Source organism: Ambystoma mexicanum, chromosome 10 (assembly GCF_040938575.1).
Source record: "Ambystoma mexicanum isolate Mex_15411 chromosome 10, UKY_AmexF1_1, whole genome shotgun sequence".
Taxonomy (NCBI): Eukaryota; Metazoa; Chordata; class Amphibia; order Caudata; family Ambystomatidae; genus Ambystoma; species Ambystoma mexicanum.
The window spans coordinates 471,351,764-471,371,746 of record NC_090932.1 but is presented as its reverse complement, the minus strand read 5'-3'; the positions used below and the strand labels follow the sequence as shown (position 1 = coordinate 471,371,746).

General features: G+C 59.0%; 1 protein-coding gene across 3 annotated transcripts in view; it reads left to right on the top strand.

Annotated features, from left to right (window-relative positions):
• Positions 1 to 19,983, top strand: part of DZIP1L (DAZ interacting zinc finger protein 1 like) — a 366,901-nt gene that overhangs the window by 42,837 nt on the left and 304,081 nt on the right. For all 3 annotated transcript variants that reach the window (XM_069618039.1, XM_069618038.1, XM_069618037.1), the window contains exon 4: positions 736 to 836. In XM_069618039.1, the coding sequence (XP_069474140.1) occupies positions 736 to 836 (101 nt within the window). The remainder of the gene's footprint in view (positions 1 to 735; positions 837 to 19,983) is intronic.

The window sequence follows — 19,983 nt, the reverse complement described above, 5'->3', positions numbered from 1 at the left end:
TCAAATGGGAATGGGGATGTACCAGGTCCGGGTCCCGCGAAATGGATTTACCGGGCCCTCCAAGGTCGGAATGGCCCGGTAAGTCCCCTTTTGTGGGACCTGGACCCGAGTTTGGAGGCAGCCATGCCATTATTAAGGGCATGGCTGCCTCCAAACTCGTAATGAGGCCCTTGGTGTTTCCCCCCAGTAACACCGAGGCACCTGTCCATCAGTTGTTTCTAATGATTTCACAGGGCTAAGAGGCAATTAACCCATTGTATAGCCTGTTGTATCGATATATGGGGATACTATTATTATTATTATTATTATTATTATTTTTTTTTTTTTTAAGGCTCGTGGATAGAATTATTTTTAACGCACTACAGCACACCTTTTTTCAAAACTGTCTTGTTGGGGGATAACATTTATTACTTTGCTAAATATTCTTGCTTGTTAACATCATGGTGTGCATGCCACCTTTGTAAATTTGTTGAGGTGGCGCCATGGCCCAGGCCTGAAGCACACTCTGAAAATGGTCACAGCAGCGCTGTCTTTTTTAGGGTAGATTCATTGAAAATTTGTTATTTTTACTTCTACATCTTTTTGCCACACATCACAGAAAACATGTATGTCAAATGATGAAGGAAAATGGATGCTAGCAGGGTTCACATCAGATAGGCCAGCTCCTGAAAACTGGATGGTTTTATTCCCAGCGCATCCACGTGACCACTCTTTGGTGTTTTATTATATTGACAGACAAGAATAAGAAGAAGCAAATTATGCAGATAGAAGATGATATAGAAGGACTGAAGGCCAAGCTGCAGAAGACCGAAGCAGAAAATCATCACACTATACAGGTATAAGCCTTTAGAACAGGTAGTGCAAAAATGCATCACTTGACCAGATTCTTTTTATAAAAACACTTGACAACTCTTACTGCAAATCTCCCCTTAACTATTTTCCTGTCAAAAACCTTGAGAGTTGGAGATAAGTGCAATACACCTGTGAACATCATAGATTTATGTTAGGAGGTTACTTGAGGATAGCTTTCAACCACATTTACATTGTTGTATATGACTGTTAATTCTCTGAAAGAGCCTTCTACAAATCTTGTACCAGTTCTATGCCCACTTGGAATTTACTTATAAGATTTAAATTCATACAATGAGCCTCATTACGAGGACGGTAGTAACCCGCTGGTGCTACCAGCGGGTTGCCACTGTCCTCATAACACTGAATCCGCCGTCTGACATCCCGGTGCCACCGGGACATTACAAGTCCCGGTGGCCTGGGATGTCAGCCAGTGGATTCGGGAAGTCCACATTCCTGTGGAGTCCCATAGAACTCCATGGGAATGGGTTCTAGAAGCACCGGCCCCAGAAGGCAGAGTTGGAGTGTGGTGGTCTGGAAAGAGTGCCGATACGGTGCGACTGGCACCCTTATTTCTGGACCGCCACACTTAGAATGAGGCCACATGTATATTTCTCTGTACCCTGTGTGAGAAACCAAAGGGTGTCTCACCTGCTAGTCCTCAGGGACTTGTCATCAAAGTGGCTAGGACATGGCCATCGCTTTTGGATCCAGTTCCTGTGGGTGGACCAGTGTGGGAGTTCACCTGGGTGAGGGGTCTTCAGGGAGTGTGGGTGAGGCAGCCGATGGTGAGACGAGGTATTTCCCCCCTTTTTTGTTAATCTACCCCATCCTATTTGAAAGGATTTTCCGAAGTCCCAACTCCCCTCCGCCCCCTTTGTTTCACAAACACTAGGTCAAGGAAGAGGATGACTGAGAGTAACCAGACTAACTCTCTCATATCGTACTGGAAATGTCACGTTATACGGGTCAGGCAAAGTCAGGCACTTTACACTAAGTGCATACACCTGATACCAGTTAACTCTCCTCACACAAATAAAAGGCAACACCTAAAGACACACGCTGAGCAAGGCAGAACATGAGCATGGGCAGAACATCCGGGACGAGGGCACACTTATTGGAGCAGAGCAACGGACCAAGGGATGAGAGCAGTGGGCCGAAAACCCCAATGGTTTCCTACTTGAGGTCATTGCCTCCGACAGAACGCGAAAGACTGGTGGAGAAGGCCAGATCCCATAAGTGAAGATTGCATTGTGTTCCAAGGATGCCAGCAACCCTCCCGGGTGAACAGCAGAGTTGGGGAGGTGAGGCCAAGCCTGAGGTACTAACCTTTGTGATGCTGGAAATGCACCGGAGGGACAGGGTCTCCGTATCCTTGTCCTTTACTGCTTTTTATTGTGTGTTATGTTGTGTTTTCTGTGCAGCAGTTCATGTGGGACTCCTGGCGGTGCAGCTCTCTCTCTTTTGGTTTGGTGAACAGACCCTTATGGCACCCATGGGTAGGGGTGCAACCCTGTGCCCCTAGTGTATGTTTTTGGGCACCTGTGTGTGACCCACAGAGCAGGGTACGGGCTGGTGGCAGCTCCGTGCTGAAATTACTGGTGCCCTGAGCGTCCTCCATTTTGGGATGCCCAGGCCCTGTCATTGGAATCGGTAGATTCCGGATGAAGACAAAATGGCCCCCATGGCCGCTTGCCTTCCATCACCTGTTACCTTGATCTTCCTGAAGTCCCGGGAAGCCCTGCCTCTGTCCCTTCCCCCTGACTGGCTGTTGGGTGAAAGTTCCGTATATGGTAGTGTGGGGAAGTGCCAACCAGACTGGCTGGAGCCTTCTCAACGACCGTATGTTGTGGGTATGCCTGTGGGTGGGACCTGGGTGAATGGAGTGTGTGACGAATATACATTCTATGTTGTGGCTGTCTAGTATCTGGTGGTTGACACAACGGTTGAGACAGCCCTGCCCGAAACGGGTATGAATGTAGCTTGGAGTGTTGAATGGCTCAGTACTTGTCCCAATACACATAACTTGTTGAGTGTCTGGAAAGAAGTGAATGGCCTGAATGCACCGTGTGCCTGATTGGCTGCCTGCCTGCATGAATGACTGTGATTGGATGCTTGAGTGTGACCCAGCGGAATGAATAGGAGATCAACAGTATATCTGGGGACCTCTCACTGCTAGGAATCGTGTTCAGAAGCTGAAGTCCACTACGACGAGTAACTGGAGTAAGTGAAGCTTGATGTTGAAGTCCTGCTGGACGAGAAGAATTGCTGTTGCTCTCCTTCACAATCTGAAAGCTGTCATGCCTCCAAGAACTGACCCAGAGAGGACCTGGTAAGGTGCCCTCTTCTCGAGCTATGAGGGACCATCGTGCACAGCTGATCTTTGTCTAAGCTCCCTGGTAGAGAGACCTTCGACAGGCTACCGACCCAATACAGAGACTGCTGCGGAACTCCAAGGAAAAGCACCCGGTCTGTTCTCCGCCACTGTCGACGACTGCCGTCGCTGACCGGAACCGCCGTGATACCGTTTGCCTAAGAACTTAATTGATCCAAGGACGCTCTCGTCCGCATCGTCGCTGCTGTATCCTGCTGGAGAAGGCCTGACCATCAACACGCCGAGGAGCATCCACCAGTGGGTTTCCCGCCACCCAAAGACCACAGAGGCATCGACGACTGAATGCCCTTGCTGGGCCACAGTTCTTCCAACTCTTTGTGGTCCAGAACTATCGACACCGAGGTGCCCCGCACACCTCTTCCTTGCAGGACGCTTACCCGTCAACGAGCACCGCTAGGGTCGACGCGGCCACTTCACCGTCGTAGCTCGACCTGTTCTCTGTCGGACGTTCGATGACCGGTGACTCCTGCCTGAAAGGGAGGACACCCAAGAAGGGCCGTTGATTCCCTGACACGGAACGCTACCACTCCAAGGTACTTTGGGGTTGCAGAACTATTGGAAAGTCTAGTGTGAACAATATATGGACTGGGCTTGTGATACATCTTTGCTTTACAGGTTGTCCAGGTGGCGGGATCTCCACACAGAACTCTGTCTAGGTATCGGGGCCAGTATTCTGCCAATTGTTCAACCATCTGGCGTTCCTTCCTCTCTCTACTGCTGGTTTCCTCTTTATTTTGATCTTTGTGTCATTCTGACGGTATGCACTTTAATGAGATCTGAGAACATTAGTGGTACCACTTTTGAACTGTATATATTTACCATTGTTGATTTCTGAGTACAAAGTGAGTTATCTTGATAGTGTATGTGACCTTGAATATTAATTATATAAAGTCTGTGTTTTAATCGATGCAGTGTGCGGACATTCCTTTGTGGGTGCTTGGGGACCACACTGTACTTAAGAACCAGCTCTCATCACCTCCTGAGAAGCTAGGCCTTGATTGCTCGACCACGTTTACCAATAATAGAGAATCTTGGCAGGGGTCCTCTGTGCCTCTCCTCTACCATATAGAGAGCGGAAGTACAGATACCCCCCTCCGGTCTTTACAACCTTGACTCGTGAATGGAAAATAGCAAAATAAGAAAGAAGCGCACACAGCCAGTGAGTTGGCAAGCGACCTGATAGACCGGTGTGTGTTAAAGTGTATGAAGTAGCAACATTATATCACAAGTGAAGGCTCCATGCATGTGAATGAGATGCGAAGAAAGGCAGACCTGTGAATGAACTTTGAAGTAAAAAGCAGCTCTGATATCAGCAATACTAAGTAACAGAGTAGTCTAGCAAAAAGAAGTAGCCCATTCGAAAGTCTTTGTGAAAGGTACATTGTTTGAAGTTATAAAGCAAACCGACAGCAAAAGCAAACTAAGTGAAAGTGACCGTGAACTTTGAGTCAAAGTGTTGCTGCGGTGGTCTGGTAAAAGCACCACGCACATTTTAAAGGGGTCAGAGCTCGATTGAGGGAGATGTGAAGTACAATAAACTTGGGGACCGGAGCCCCCTTGCATGTTTGTGTTGAAATGTGGCATGAGAGTTCTGAGCCTGGCCAAGGGGGACTTTTGTGAACTTTATGTTGGAAATACAATTTTGGAAAGTCAAGAAAAAGGCTTTAACATTAGAGGCCAAACGGGCCTCAATACACTGTTTGGAACTGCTTAGAGTGTTAGAAACCGAGCCAGAGTGTGTCATCCTGGCTTCATGGACAGCCTTACTCTGTGATGTGTAACGTGAGAAGGAGAGCCGGTTAAACTACCTTTTATTCTTTTGACACTGATTTTTCTTTTGCATACATTTCTCCTTTTAGACTTTTTGTATAAGAGATAGGGCATTAATTAGGTTTTGTTAGCATAGGCCATTTTGATTGTGACTGAAGCCATTAGGACTGTTTTTTTTTATTGTTTGATGGTCGAGACTATTCCCATCTGAGTTATAGGGCAAATTAGGAGCATCTCCAACCAACAAAAAAAATGTCAATAAAGGTTTTGCAAATTGTATCCATTGTGTCAGTGTCATACTTGTGATACCATGCCTTTCCTACACCTGTCTCTGGAACAAGTTATTGACAGAGATGAGAAACACCCCCTGATATGTGCAAATGCACACAGGGATGAAAAAGGGCATCTGAATGAGCACATATAAGATGCGCTCATTCAGATGCCCTCTAAGAATGGGTGTTAGGCAGAATCACGTGCAGTACCCTAGGGGAACACTACATGCAATTAAGACTACAAGTGTCAGTACAATTTCACCTTTGGTACAATCCCGTACTACAGTTATGTGGTAGCAGTGGCTGAGCAGCCAGACTTATCTCAAGAGTTTAGCGAACAGTAGAACAAGTTACACAAAGGACCAACAAATACAGTGGGGGCCATTCCGAGTATGGCGGTAGGGGGTTAATGGCACCGGTAAGGATGCAGGTGTCGTTAACCCCCTACCGCCGCATTCCGAGGTCCCTTAGCGGGTCCCACTAGGGCCGGCTGGTTTAACTAACCGCCCTTAGCGGGACCCGTTAAGGGACCATGGAGCTATTAACGGGCCCGCAATTTCGAAATGGGGACTTACCGGGTCTGCCTAGGTCGGAATGTCCCGGTAGGTCCCCATTCCGACTACCTGGACCCGAGTTTGGAGGCAGCCATGGTGCTAATAGAACTATGCCTGCCTCCAAACTCGGAATGACCCCCTAGGTTATAAGAATAGACAGCCCAAATACATTCATAGGCAGGGCAAAGGGTTTCAGTTAACTACAACCAGCAATTCTTCTCAATAGGCCTGAGCCAAAGTCAATGGTTCAGAGTCTTTGTATAGGATAGCACAGTTCTGGTAGATAACAGTTGTCTTTGCCACAGAGTCTAGAAGAATTTGGCTAGGTGAAAAGTTTGACGAATGTCTAGGGAAGGACAAGCCTTAGAAGTTGAGAAAGTTTCTACAAACTTTCACGATGGCCGAAAAGATTTTCTCAAATGCATTTGCACAGTACCTTGTTAGTGAAGAAGAGTTGTAGCTGAGGCAGTTATTCCTGGCAGTTCGAGCAGATCTCGCTGTTTCAGTTTCAGCTTCAGTCGTGGGGACAAGAAGACACTGCCCAGGGATTAGGCCAAAAGCTTAGCAAGACATCGGTTTAAGATGTGGGTGCCTTAAAGTCCACTAGCTGGTTTCCTTCCCTCTGGCTATCCGGTTTTCAACAGCACTCTAATGTAAATTCGACCAGATGGGGACAGTGTCCAGGTGGCTTGGGAGTTTGTTGTTCCCACCAAACTCAAGAAAAGAAGTTAACCTTGAAGGGCTTCTCTGTCGATGGAGTTTCAGGCAATTCGGACCTCCAGCAGGGCTTCCCGGTCGTCCAGGAGCTGCAGCAGTCCTCTTCCTTCAGCTCGTCTTCGGTTCTTTCGTTCCCGTGGCCGACTCTGCTTTCCAAGTCCCAGAGACCTGCTTTTAAACAGTTTTCCCCCATTAATTCCAGCCTGGCTGTCAGTCACACAACAGGGTGGCTGTCCTTGCCGGACAGCCAGCCCGCCAATCACGCCAGAGTGCATTCAGGTCTCCTAGGAGACTAAGCACAGGGAGTTTCAGGCATCTCCCTCACATCCTGTCCACCCCAGACACCCTGGCGCCAGCGGAGGGCTTCAGCACTGAAGCCTGCCAAAGGCCAACAAACAAAGGGACCAAACCTGGTTTGGTGCACAGAGACAAACACAAGAAGGACCTTTCCTAAAAGAAATGGCAAAAAAAGTCGACCAGAGTCTGTTTTTACAGATAGGTCTTGGGCGCCATATTGAAAACATGGCTGACCCAATATTTAGCTACTGTTGTTAGCGGTCAGGAAAAATCATGGTAGTTTGATCTAAACCACTGCCACCAGCCATTTAAAGTAGGAAAGGGTAACATTTGACTGTTACATGAGTGTTTTGACTCAGGGGAAGCGATGCAGCCCCTCCAGCACTCCGTAAGAAGATAGTGGGTGCTGGGTCAGTAAATTTAAAGAGACTAGCAAAGTCAATTTAACTTTACATGCTCTGGGAGACAGTAGACCGTCCCAAAGAAGGTATTTACACCTTGGAAAGTCTGAAAGACATCACTGTACCACTGCACAGAAGGTGCTGTGTGACACACAGAAAAAGATGATGCCTATGGAGTTGTTTTAAAACTCCATAACCAAAGAACACAAAAGTAAAACACACATCAAAATACATGGAAGAGTGGAAAAAAAGGTTCTCACTCTTCCCAGGTAAAACAATAAAATCCTAGAAATCCAGCAAAGTTGCTGGGGGCCTCAAAAGGTGAGGGAAATTAGCACATATTGAGAATTCTCCCTAACAATGGGCTTGCTCCTTTTTTTGGTGAAAGTGATGGCCACTTATGCCTAAAAATGTTTTTGAGATTCTGGCTGTTTGTTTGTCTCACGGCAGGTGATACTATATTGCAGAATTCTCAAATTCTCTATAAATCCTGATGATTTTACATGCTATCCAAGTGTTTTCTCGCCCCCCTGCCCCCACTCTCTCTATCCCCACCCACCTTGCCCCAACTCTCTCCACCCCACCCACCACCTACCCTACCCGAATCTATCCACACCCTACACCCAGTCTCTCCAGCCCCCACCCACCCTACACCCAGTCTCTCTATGCCCACCCTACCCCCACCCTACCCCCAGTCTCACTATCCCTACCCATCCAACCCCCACTCTCTCTAACCCTGCCCCCCACCCTACCCCCACTCTCTATCCCCACTCTCTCTACCTGCACTCTTTCAACCCCCAACCAACCTGCATCCACTCTCTACATAACCCCACTCTCTTTACCCCACTCACCCTTCCTCTGCTCTCTCTACCCCACCCACCCTACCTCTGCTCTCTCTACCCCACCCACCCACCCTACCTATGCTCTCTCTAAATACCTTTGCTCTCTCTAACCCACCCACCCACCCTACCTCTGCTCTCTCTACACCACCCACCCACCCTACCTCTGCTCGCTCTACCCCACCCGCCCTACCTCTGCTCTCTCTACCCCACCCACCCGCCCTACCTCTGCTCTCTCTACCCCACCCACCCGCCCTACCTCTGCTCTCTCTACCCCACCCACCCGCCCTACCTCTGCTCTCTCTACCCCACCCACCCGCCCTACCTCTGCTCTCTCTACCCCACCCACCCGCCCTACCTCTGCTCTCTCTACCCCACCCACCCGCCCTACCTCTGCTCTCTCTACCCCACCCACCCGCCCTACCTCTGCTCTCTCTACCCCACCCACCCGCCCTACCTCTGCTCTCTCTACCCCACCCACCCGCCCTACCTCTGCTCTCTCTACCCCACCCACCCGCCCTACCTCTGCTCTCTCTACCCCACCCACCCACCCTACCTCTGCTCTCTCTACCCCACCCACCCGCCCTACCTCTGCTCTCTACCCCACCCACCCGCCCTACCTCTGCTCTCTACCCCACCCACCCGCCCTACCTCTGCTCTCTCTACCCCACCCACCCGCCCTACCTCTGCTCTCTCTACCCCACCCACCCGCCCTACCTCTGCTCTCTCTACCCCACCCACCCGCCCTACCTCTGCTCTCTCTACCCCACCCACCCGCCCTACCTCTGCTCTCTCTACCCCACCCACCCGCCCTACCTCTGCTCTCTCTACCCCACCCACCCGCCCTACCTCTGCTCTCTCTACCCCACCCACCCGCCCTACCTCTGCTCTCTCTACCCCACCCACCCGCCCTACCTCTGCTCTCTCTACCCCACCCACCCGCCCTACCTCTGCTCTCTCTACCCCACCCACCCGCCCTACCTCTGCTCTCTCTACCCCACCCACCCGCCCTACCTCTGCTCTCTCTACCCCACCCACCCGCCCTACCTCTGCTCTCTCTACCCCACCCACCCGCCCTACCTCTGCTCTCTCTACCCCACCCACCCGCCCTACCTCTGCTTTCTCTACCCCACCCACCCGCCCTACCTCTGCTTTCTCTACCCCACCCACCCGCCCTACCTCTGCTTTCTCTACCCCACCCACCCGCCCTACCTCTGCTTTCTCTGTCCCACCCACCCGCCCTACCTCTGCTCTCTCTGTCCCACCCACCCGCCCAACCTCTGCTCTCTCGGTCCCACCCACCCGCCCAACCTCTGCTCTCTCTGTCCCACCCACCCGCCCAACCTCTGCTCTCTCTGTCCCACCCACCCGCCCAACCTCTGCTCTCTCTGTCCCACCCACCCGCCCAACCTCTGCTCTCTCTGTCCCACCCACCCGCCCAACCTCTGCTCTCTCCGTCCCACCCACCCGCCCAACCTCTGCTCTCTCCGTCCCACCCACCCGCCCAACCTCTGCTCTCTCTGTCCCACCCACCCGCCCAACCTCTGCTCTCTCTGTCCCACCCACCCGCCCAACCTCTGCTCTCTCTGTCCCACCCACCCGCCCAACCTCTGCTCTCTCTGTCCCACCCACCCGCCCAACCTCTGCTCTCTCTGTCCCACCCACCCGCCCAACCTCTGCTCTCTCTGTCCCACCCACCCGCCCAACCTCTGCTCTCTCTGTCCCACCCACCCGCCCAACCTCTGCTCTCTCTGTCCCCCCCACCCGCCCAACCTCCGCTCTCTCTGAACCCCCCACCCGCCCTACCTCCGCTCTCTGTGCACCACCCACCCGCCCTACCTCCGCTCTCTGTGCACCACCCACCCGCGCTACCTCCGCTCTCTGTGGCCCACCCACCCTACCTCCGCTCTGTGCATACCTCCGCTCTCTGTGCCCCACCCACCCACCCTACCTCAGCTCTCTGTGCTCCGCTCTCTCTGCCCCACCCACCCGCCCTACCTCAGCTCTCTGTGCTCCGCTCTCTCTGCCCCACCCACCCGCCCTACCTCCGCTCTGTGCATACCTCCGCTCTCTGTGCACCACCCACCCGCCCTACCTCCGCTCTCTGTGCTCCACCCACCCGCCCTACCTCCGCTCTCTGTGCTCCGCTCTCTCTGCCCCACCCACCCGCCCTACCTCTGCTCTCTGTCCCATACCTCTGCTCTCTCTGTACCACCCACCCGCCCTACCTCTGCTCTCTCTGTCCCATACCTCTGCTCTCTGTCCCACCCACCCACCCGCCCTACCTCTGCTCTCTCTGTCCCACCCACCCACCCGCCCTACCTCTGCTCTCTCTGTCCCACCCACCCGCCCTACCTCTGCTCTCTCTGTCCCACCCACCCGCCCTACCTCTGCTCTCTCTGTCCCACCCACCCGCCCTACCTCTGCTCTCTCTGTCCCACCCACCCGCCCTACCTCTGCTCTCTCTGTCCCACCCACCCGCCCTACCTCTGCTCTCTCTGTCCCACCCACCCGCTCGCCCTACCTCTGCTCTCTCTGTCCCGCCCACCCACCCGCCCTACCTCTGCTCTCTCTGTCCCGCCCACCCACCCGCCCTACCTCTGCTCTCTCTGTATCGCCCACCCACCCGCCCTACCTCTGCTCTCTCTGTCCCACCCACCCACCCGCCCTACCTCTGCTCTCTGTGCTCCGCTCTCTCTGCCCCACCCACCCGCCCTACCTCTGCTCTCTGTGCTCCGCTCTCTGTGCCCCACCCACCCGCCCTACCTCCGCTCTCTGTGCCCCACCCTCCCGCCCTACCTCCGCTCTCTCTGCCCCACCCACCCGCCCTACCTCCGCTCTCTCTGCCCCACCCACCCGCCCTACCTCCGCTCTCTCTGCCCCACCCACCCGCCCTACCTCCGCTCTCTCTGCCCCACCCACCCGCCCTACCTCCGCTCTCTCTGCCCCACCCACCCGCCCTACCTTCGCTCTCTCTGCCCCACCCACCCGCCCTACCCCACCCACCCGCCCTACCTCTGCTCTCTCTACCCCACCCACCCGCCCTACCTCTGCTCTCTCTGTCCCATACCTCTGCTCTCTCTGTAACACCCACCCGCCCTACCTCTGCTCTCTCTGTCCCATACCTCTGCTCTGTCTGTCCCATCCACCCACCCGCCCTACCTCTGCTCTCACTGTCCCACCCACCCACCCGCCCTACCTCTGCTCTCTCTGTCCCACCCACCCACCCGCCCTACCTCTGCTCTCTCTGTCCCACCCACCCACCCGCCCTACCTCTGCTCTCTGTGCCACCCACCCACCCTACCTCTGCTCTCTTTGTCACACCCACCCACCCGCCCTACCTCTGCTCTCTCCGTCCCAACCTCTGCTCTCTCTGTCCCACCCACCCACCCGCCCTACCTCTGCTCTCTCTGTCCCACCCACCCACCCGCCCTACCTCTGCTCTCTGTCCCACCCACCCACCCGCCCTACCTCTGCTCTCTCTGTCCCACCCACCCACCCGCCCTACCTCTGCTCTCTCTGTCCCACCCACCCACCCGCCCTACCTCTGCTCTCTCTGTCCCACCCACCCACCCGCCCTACCTCTGCTCTCTCTGTCCCACCCACCCACCCGCCCTACCTCTGCTCTCTCTGTACCACCCACCCACCCGCCCTACCTCTGCTCTCTCTGTACCACCCACCCACCCGCCCTACCTCTGCTCTCTCTGTCCCACCCACCCACCCGCCCTACCTCTGCTCTCTCTGTCCCACCCACCCACCCGCCCTACCTCTGCTCTCTCTGTCCCACCCACCCGCCCTACCTCTGCTCTCTCTGTCCCACCCACTCACCCGCCCTACCTCTGCTCTCTCTGTCCCACCCACCCACCCGCCCTACCTCTGCTCTCTCTGTCCCACCCACCCGCCCTACCTCTGCTCTCTCTGTCCCACCCACCCACCCGCCCTACCTCTGCTCTCTCTGTCCCACCCACCCACCCGCCCTACCTCTGCTCTCTCTGTCCCACCCACCCACCCGCCCTACCTCTGCTCTCTCTGTCCCACCCACCCACCCGCCCTACCTCTGCTCTCTCTGTCCCAACCACCCACCCGCCCTACCTCTGCTCTCTCTGTCCCACCCACCCGCCCTACCTCTGCTCTCTCTGTCCCACCCACCCGCCCTACCTCTGCTCTCTCTGTCCCACCCACCCGCCCTACCTCTGCTCTCTCTGTCCCACCCACCCGCCCTACCTCTGCTCTCTCTGTCCCACCCACCCGCCCTACCTCTGCTCTCTCTGTCCCACCCACCCGCCCTACCTCTGCTCTCTCTGTCCCACCCACCCGCCCTACCTCTGCTCTCTCTGTCCCACCCACCCGCCCTACCTCTGCTCTCTCTGTCGCACCCACCCACCCGCCCTACCTCTGCTCTCTCTGTCGCACCCACCCACCCGCCCTACCTCTGCTCTCTCTGTCGCACCCACCCACCCGCCCTACCTCTGCTCTCTCTGTCGCACCCACCCACCCGCCCTACCTCTGCTCTCTCTGTCGCACCCACCCACCCGCCCTACCTCTGCTCTCTCTGTCGCACCCACCCTCCCGCCCTACCTCTGCTCTCTCTGTCCCACCCACCCTCCCGCCCTACCTCTGCTCTCTCTGTCCCACCCACCCACCCGCCCTACCTCTGCTCTCTCTGTCCCACCCACCCACCCGCCCTACCTCTGCTCTCTCTGTCCCACCCACCCACCCGCCCTACCTCTGCTCTCTCTGTCCCACCCACCCACCCGCCCTACCTCTGCTCTCTCTGTCCCACCCACCCACCCGCCCTACCTCTGCTCTCTCTGTCCCACCCACCCACCCGCCCTACCTCTGCTCTCTCTGTCCCACCCACCCACCCGCCCTACCTCTGCTCTCTCTGTCCCACCCACCCACCCGCCCTACCTCTGCTCTCTGTCCCACCCACCCACCCGCCCTACCTCTGCTCTCTCTGTCCCACCCACCCACCCGCCCTACCTCTGCTCTCTCTGTCCCACCCACCCACCCGCCCTACCTCTGCTCTCTCTGTCCCACCCACCCACCCGCCCTACCTCTGCTCTCTCTGTCCCACCCACCCACCCGCCCTACCTCTGCTCTCTCTGTCCCACCCACCCACCCGCCCTACCTCTGCTCTCTCTGTCCCACCCACCCACCCGCCCTACCTCTGCTCTCTCTGTCCCACCCACCCACCCGCCCTACCTCTGCTCTCTCTGTCCCACCCACCCACCCGCCCTACCTCTGCTCTCTCTGTCCCACCCACCCACCCGCCCTACCTCTGCTCTCTCTGTCCCACCCACTCACCCGCCCTACCTCTGCTCTCTCTGTCCCACCCACCCACCCGCCCTACCTCTGCTCTCTCTGTCCCACCCACCCGCCCTACCTCTGCTCTCTCTGTCCCACCCACCCACCCGCCCTACCTCTGCTCTCTCTGTCCCACCCACCCACCCGCCCTACCTCTGCTCTCTCTGTCCCACCCACCCACCCGCCCTACCTCTGCTCTCTCTGTCCCACCCACCCACCCGCCCTACCTCTGCTCTCTCTGTCCCACCCACCCACCCGCCCTACCTCTGCTCTCTCTGTCCCAACCACCCACCCGCCCTACCTCTGCTCTCTTTGTCCCACCCACCCGCCCTACCTCTGCTCTCTTTGTCCCACCCACCCGCCCTACCTCTGCTCTCTTTGTCCCACCCACCCGCCCTACCTCTGCTCTCTTTGTCCCACCCACCCGCCCTACCTCTGCTCTCTTTGTCCCACCCACCCGCCCTACCTCTGCTCTCTTTGTCCCACCCACCCGCCCTACCTCTGCTCTCTCTGTCCCACCCACCCGCCCTACCTCTGCTCTCTCTGTCCCACCCACCCGCCCTACCTCTGCTCTCTCTGTCCCACCCACCCGCCCTACCTCTGCTCTCTCTGTCCCACCCACCCGCCCTACCTCTGCTCTCTCTGTCCCACCCACCCGCCCTACCTCTGCTCTCTCTGTCCCACCCACCCGCCCTACCTCTGCTCTCTCTGTCCCACCCACCCGCCCTACCTCTGCTCTCTCTGTCCCACCCACCCGCCCTACCTCTGCTCTCTCTGTCCCACCCACCCGCCCTACCTCTGCTCTCTCTGTCCCACCCACCCGCCCTACCTCTGCTCTCTCTGTCCCACCCACCCGCCCTACCTCTGCTCTCTCTGTCCCACCCACCCGCCCTACCTCTGCTCTCTCTGTCCCACCCACCCGCCCTACCTCTGCTCTCTCTGTCGCACCCACCCACCCGCCCTACCTCTGCTCTCTCTGTCGCACCCACCCACCCGCCCTACCTCTGCTCTCTCTGTCGCACCCACCCACCCGCCCTACCTCTGCTCTCTCTGTCGCATAAAACCCTCACGCCCTACCTCTGCTCTCTCTGTCCCACCCACCCTCCCGCCCTACCTCTGCTCTCTCTGTCCCACCCACCCACCCGCCCTACCTCTGCTCTCTCTGTCCCACCCACCCACCCGCCCTACCTCTGCTCTCTCTGTCCCACCCACCCACCCGCCCTACCTCTGCTCTCTCTGTCCCACCCACCCACCCGCCCTACCTCTGCTCTCTCTGTCCCACCCACCCACCCGCCCTACCTCTGCTCTCTCTGTCCCACCCACCCACCCGCCCTACCTCTGCTCTCTCTGTCCCATCCACCCACCCGCCCTACCTCTGCTCTCTCTGTCCCACCCACCCACCCGCCCTACCTCTGCTCTCTCTGTCCCACCCACCCACCCGCCCTACCTCTGCTCTCTCTGTCCCACCCACCCACCCGCCCTACCTCTGCTCTCTCTGTCCCACCCACCCACCCGCCCTACCTCTGCTCTCTCTGTCCCACCCACCCACCCGCCCTACCTCTGCTCTCTCTGTCCCACCCACCCACCCGCCCTACCTCTGCTCTCTCTGTCCCATCCACCCACCCGCCCTACCTCTGCTCTCTCTGTCCCACCCACCCACCCGCCCTACCTCTGCTCTCTCTGTCCCACCCACCCACCCGCCCTACCTCTGCTCTCTCTGTCCCACCCACCCACCCGCCCTACCTCTGCTCTCTCTGTCCCACCCACTCACCCGCCCTACCTCTGCTCTCTCTGTACCACCCACCCACCCACCCGCTCTACCTCTGCTCTCTCTGTCCCACCCACCCACCCGCCCTACCTCTGCTCTCTCTACCCCACCCACCCACCCGCCCTACCTCTGCTCTCTCTACCCCACCCACCCACCCGCCCTACCTCTGCTCTCTCTACCCCACCCACCCGCCCTACCTCTGCTCTCTCTACCCCACCCACCCGCCCTACCTCTGCTCTCTCTACCCCACCCACCCGCCCTACCTCTGCTCTCTCTACCCCACCCACCCGCCCTACCTCTGCTCTCTCTATCCCACCCACCCGCCCTACCTCTGCTCTCTCTACCCCACCCACCCGCCCTACCTCTGCTCTCTCTACCCCACCCACCCGCCCTACCTCTGCTCTCTCTACCCCACCCACCCGCCCTACCTCTGCTCTCTCTACCCCACCCACCCGCCCTACCTCTGCTCTCTCTACCCCACCCACCCGCCCTACCTCTGCTCTCTCTACCCCACCCACCCGCCCTACCTCTGCTCTCTCTACCCCACCCACCCGCCCTACCTCTGCTTTCTCTACCCCACCCACCCGCCCTACCTCTGCTTTCTCTACCCCACCCACCCGCCCTACCTCTGCTTTCTCTACCCCACCCACCCGCCCTACCTCTGCTTTCTCTACCCCACCCACCCGCCCTACCTCTGCTCTCTCTGTCCCACCCACCCGCCCAACCTCTGCTCTCTCTGTCCCACCCACCCGCCCAACCTCTGCTCTCTCTGAACCACCCACCCGCCCAACCTCTGCTCTCTCTGTCCCACCCACCCGCCCTACCTCTGCTCTCTGTGCACCACCCACCCGCCCTACCTCCGCTCTCTGTGCACCACCCACCCGCGCTACCTCCGCTCTCTGTGGCCCACCCACCCTACCTCCGCTCTGTGCATACCTCCGCTCTCTGTGCCCCACCCACCCACCCTACCTCAGCTCTCTGTGCTCCGCTCTCTCTGCCCCACCCACCCGCCCTACCTCCGCTCTGTGCATACCTCCGCTCTCTGTGCCCCACCCACCCGCCCTACCTCCGCTCTCTGTGCCCCACCCACCCGCCCTACCTCCGCTCTCTGTGCTCCACCCACCCGCCCTACCTCCGCTCTCTGTGCTCCGCTCTCTCTGCCCCACCCACCCGCCCTACCTCCGCTCTCTCTGCCCCACCCACGCGCCCTACCTCCGCTCTCTCTGCCCCACCCCCCCGCCCTACCTCTGCTCTCTCTGTCCCATACCTCTGCTTTCTCTGTACCACCCACCCGCCCTACCTCTGCTCTCTCTGTCCCATACCTCTGCTCTCTCTGTCCCACCCACCCACCCGCCCTACCTCTGCTCTCTCTGTCCCACCCACCCGCCCTACCTCTGCTCTCTCTGTCCCACCCACTCGCCCTACCTCTGCTCTCTCTGTCCCACCCACCCGCCCTACCTCTGCTCTCTCTGTCCCACCCACCCGCCCTACCTCTGCTCTCTCTGTCCCACCCACCCGCCCTACCTCTGCTCTCTCTGTCCCACCCACCCGCCCTACCTCTGCTCTCTCTGTCCCAATACCTCTGCTCTCTCTGTCCCACCCACCCACCCGCCCTACCTCTGCTCTCTCTGTCCCACCCACCCACCCACCCGCCCTACCTCTGCTCTCTCTGTCCCACCCACCCACCCGCCCTACCTCTGCTCTCTCTGTAGCACCCACCCACCCACCCGCCCTACCTCTGCTCTCTCTGTCCCACCCACCCACCCGCCCTACCTCTGCTCTCTCTGTCCCACCCACCCACCCGCCCTACCTCTGCTCTCTCTGTCCCACCCACCCACCCGCCCTACCTCTGCTCTCTCTGTCCCACCCACCCACCCGCCCTACCTCTGCTCTCTCTGTCCCACCCACCCACCCGCCCTACCTCTGCTCTCTCTGTCCCACCGACCCACCAGCCCTACCTCTGCTCTCTGTCCCACCCACCCACCCGCCCTACCTCTGCTCTCTGTCCCACCCACCCACCCGCCCTACCTCTGCTCTCTGTCCCACCCACCCACCCGCCCTACCTCTGCTCTCTGTCCCACCCACCCACCCGCCCTACCTCTGCTCTCTGTCCCACCCACCCACCCGCCCTACCTCTGCTCTCTCTGTCCCAGACCTCTGCTCTCTCTGTCCCGCCCACCCACCCGCCCTACCTCTGCTCTCTCTGTCCCGCCCACCCACCCGCCCTACCTCTGCTCTCTCTGTCCCGCCCACCCACCCGCCCTACCTCTGCTCTCTCTGTCCCGCCCACCCACCCGCCCTACCTCTGCTCTCTCTGTCCCGCCCACCCACTCGCCCTACCTCTGCTCTCTCTGTCCCGCCCACCCACCCGCCCTACCTCTGCTCTCTCTGTCCCACCCACCCACCCGCCTTACCTCTGCTCTCTGTGCTCCGCTCTCTCTGCCCCACCCACCCGCCCTACCTCTGCTCTCTGTGCTCCGCTCTCTCTGCCCCACCCACCCGCCCTACCTCCGCTCTCTGTGCCCCACCCACCCGCCCTACCTCCGCTCTCTGTGCTCCGCTCTCTCTGCCCCACCCACCCGCCCTACCTCCGCTCTCTCTGCCCCACCCACCCGCCCTACCTCCGCTCTCTCTGCCCCACCCACCAGCCCTACCTCTGCTCTCTCTGTCCCATACCTCTGCTCTCTCTGTCCCACCCACCCGCCCTACCTCTGCTCTCTCTGTCCCATACCTCTGCTCTGTCTGTCCCACCCACCCACCCGCCCTACCTCTGCTCTCACTGTCCCACCCACCCACCCGCCCTACCTCTGCTCTCTCTGAATCCCGCCCTACCTCTGCTCTCTGTCCCACCCACCCACCCTACCTCTGCTCTCTCTGTCCCACCCACCCACCCGCCCTACCTCTGCTCTCTCTGTCCCACCCACCCACCCGCCCTACCTCTGCTCTCTCTGTCCCACCCACCCACCCGCCCTACCTCTGCTCTCTCTGTCCCACCCACCCACCCGCCCTACCTCTGCTCTCTCTGTCCCACCCACCCACTCGCCCTACCTCTGCTCTCTCTGTCCCACCCACCCACCCGCCCTACCTCTGCTCTCTCTGTCCCACCCACCCACCCGCCCTACCTCTGCTCTCTCTGTCCCACCCACCCACCCGCCCTACCTCTGCTCTCTCTGTCCCAACCACCCACCCGCCCTACCTCTGCTCTCTCTGTCCCACCCACCCGCCCTACCTCTGCTCTCTGTCCCACCCACCCACCCGCCCTACCTCTGCTCTCTCTGTCCCACCCACCCACCCGCCCGACCTCTGCTCTCTCTGTACCACCCACCCACCCGCCCTACCTCTGCTCTCTCTGTACCACCCACCCACCCACCCACCCGCCCTACATCTGCTCTCTCTGTCCCACCCACCCACCCACCCGCCCTACCTCTGCTCTCTCTGTCCCACCCACCCACCCACCCGCCCTACCTCTGCTCTCTCTGTCCCACCCACCCGCCCTACCTCTGCTCTCTCTGTCCCACCCACCCACCCACCCGCCCTACCTCTGCTCTCTCTGTCCCACCCACCCACCCGCCCTACCTCTGCTCTCTCTGTCCCACCCACCCACCCGCCCTACCTCTGCTCTCTCTGTCCCACCCACCCACCCGCCCTACCTCTGCTCTCTCTGTCCCACCCACCCACCCGCCCTACCTCTGCTCTCTCTGTCCCACCCACCCACCCGCCCTACCTCTGCTCTCTCTGTCCCACCCACCCACCCGCCCTACCTCTGCTCTCTCTGTCCCACCCACCCACCCACCCTACCTCTGCTCTCTCTGTCCCAAAACCTCTGCTCTCTCTGTCCCACCCACCCACCCGCCCTACCTCTGCTCTCTCTGTCCCACCCACCCACCCGCCCTACCCCTGCTCTCTCTGTCCCACCCACCCACCCGCCCTACCCCTGCTCTCTCTGTCCCAACCACCCACCCGCCCTACCTCTGCTCTCTCTGTCCCACCCACCCGCCCTACCTCTGCTCTCTCTGTCGCACCCACCCACCCGCCCTACCTCTGCTCTCTCTGTCGCATATCCAACCACACGCCCTACCTCTGCTCTCTCTGTCGCACCCACCCACTCGCCCTACCTCTGCTCTCTCTGTCGCACCCACCCTCCCGCCCTACCTCTGCTCTCTCTGTCCCACCCACCCTCCCGCCCTACCTCTGCTCTCTCTGTCCCACCCACCCTCCCGCCCTACCTCTGCTCTCTCTGTCCCACCCACCCACCCGCCCTACCTCTGCTCTCTCTGTCCCACCCACCCGCCCTACCTCTGCTCTCTCTGTCCCACCCACCCACCCGCCCTACCTCTGCTCTCTCTGTCCCACCCACCCACCCGCCCTACCTCTGCTCTCTCTGTCCCACCCACCCACCCGCCCTACCTCTGCTCTCTGTCCCACCCACCCACCCGCCCTACCTCTGCTCTCTGTCCCACCCACCCACCCGCCCTACCTCTGCTCTCTCTGTCCCACCCAGCCGCCCTACCTCTGCTCTCTCTGTCCCACCCACCCACCCGCCCTACCTCTGCTCTCTCTGTCCCACCCACCCGCCCTACCTCTGCTCTCTCTGTACCAACCTCTGCTCTCTCTGTCCCACCCACCCACCCACCCGCCCTACCTCTGCTCTCTCTGTCCCACCCACCCACCTGCCCTACCTCTGCTCTCTCTGTCCCACCCACCCACCCGCCCTACCTCTGCTCTCTCTGTCCCACCCACCCACCCGCCCTACCTCTGCTCTCTCTGTCCCACCCACCCACCCGCCCTACCTCTGCTCTCTCTGTCCCACCCAC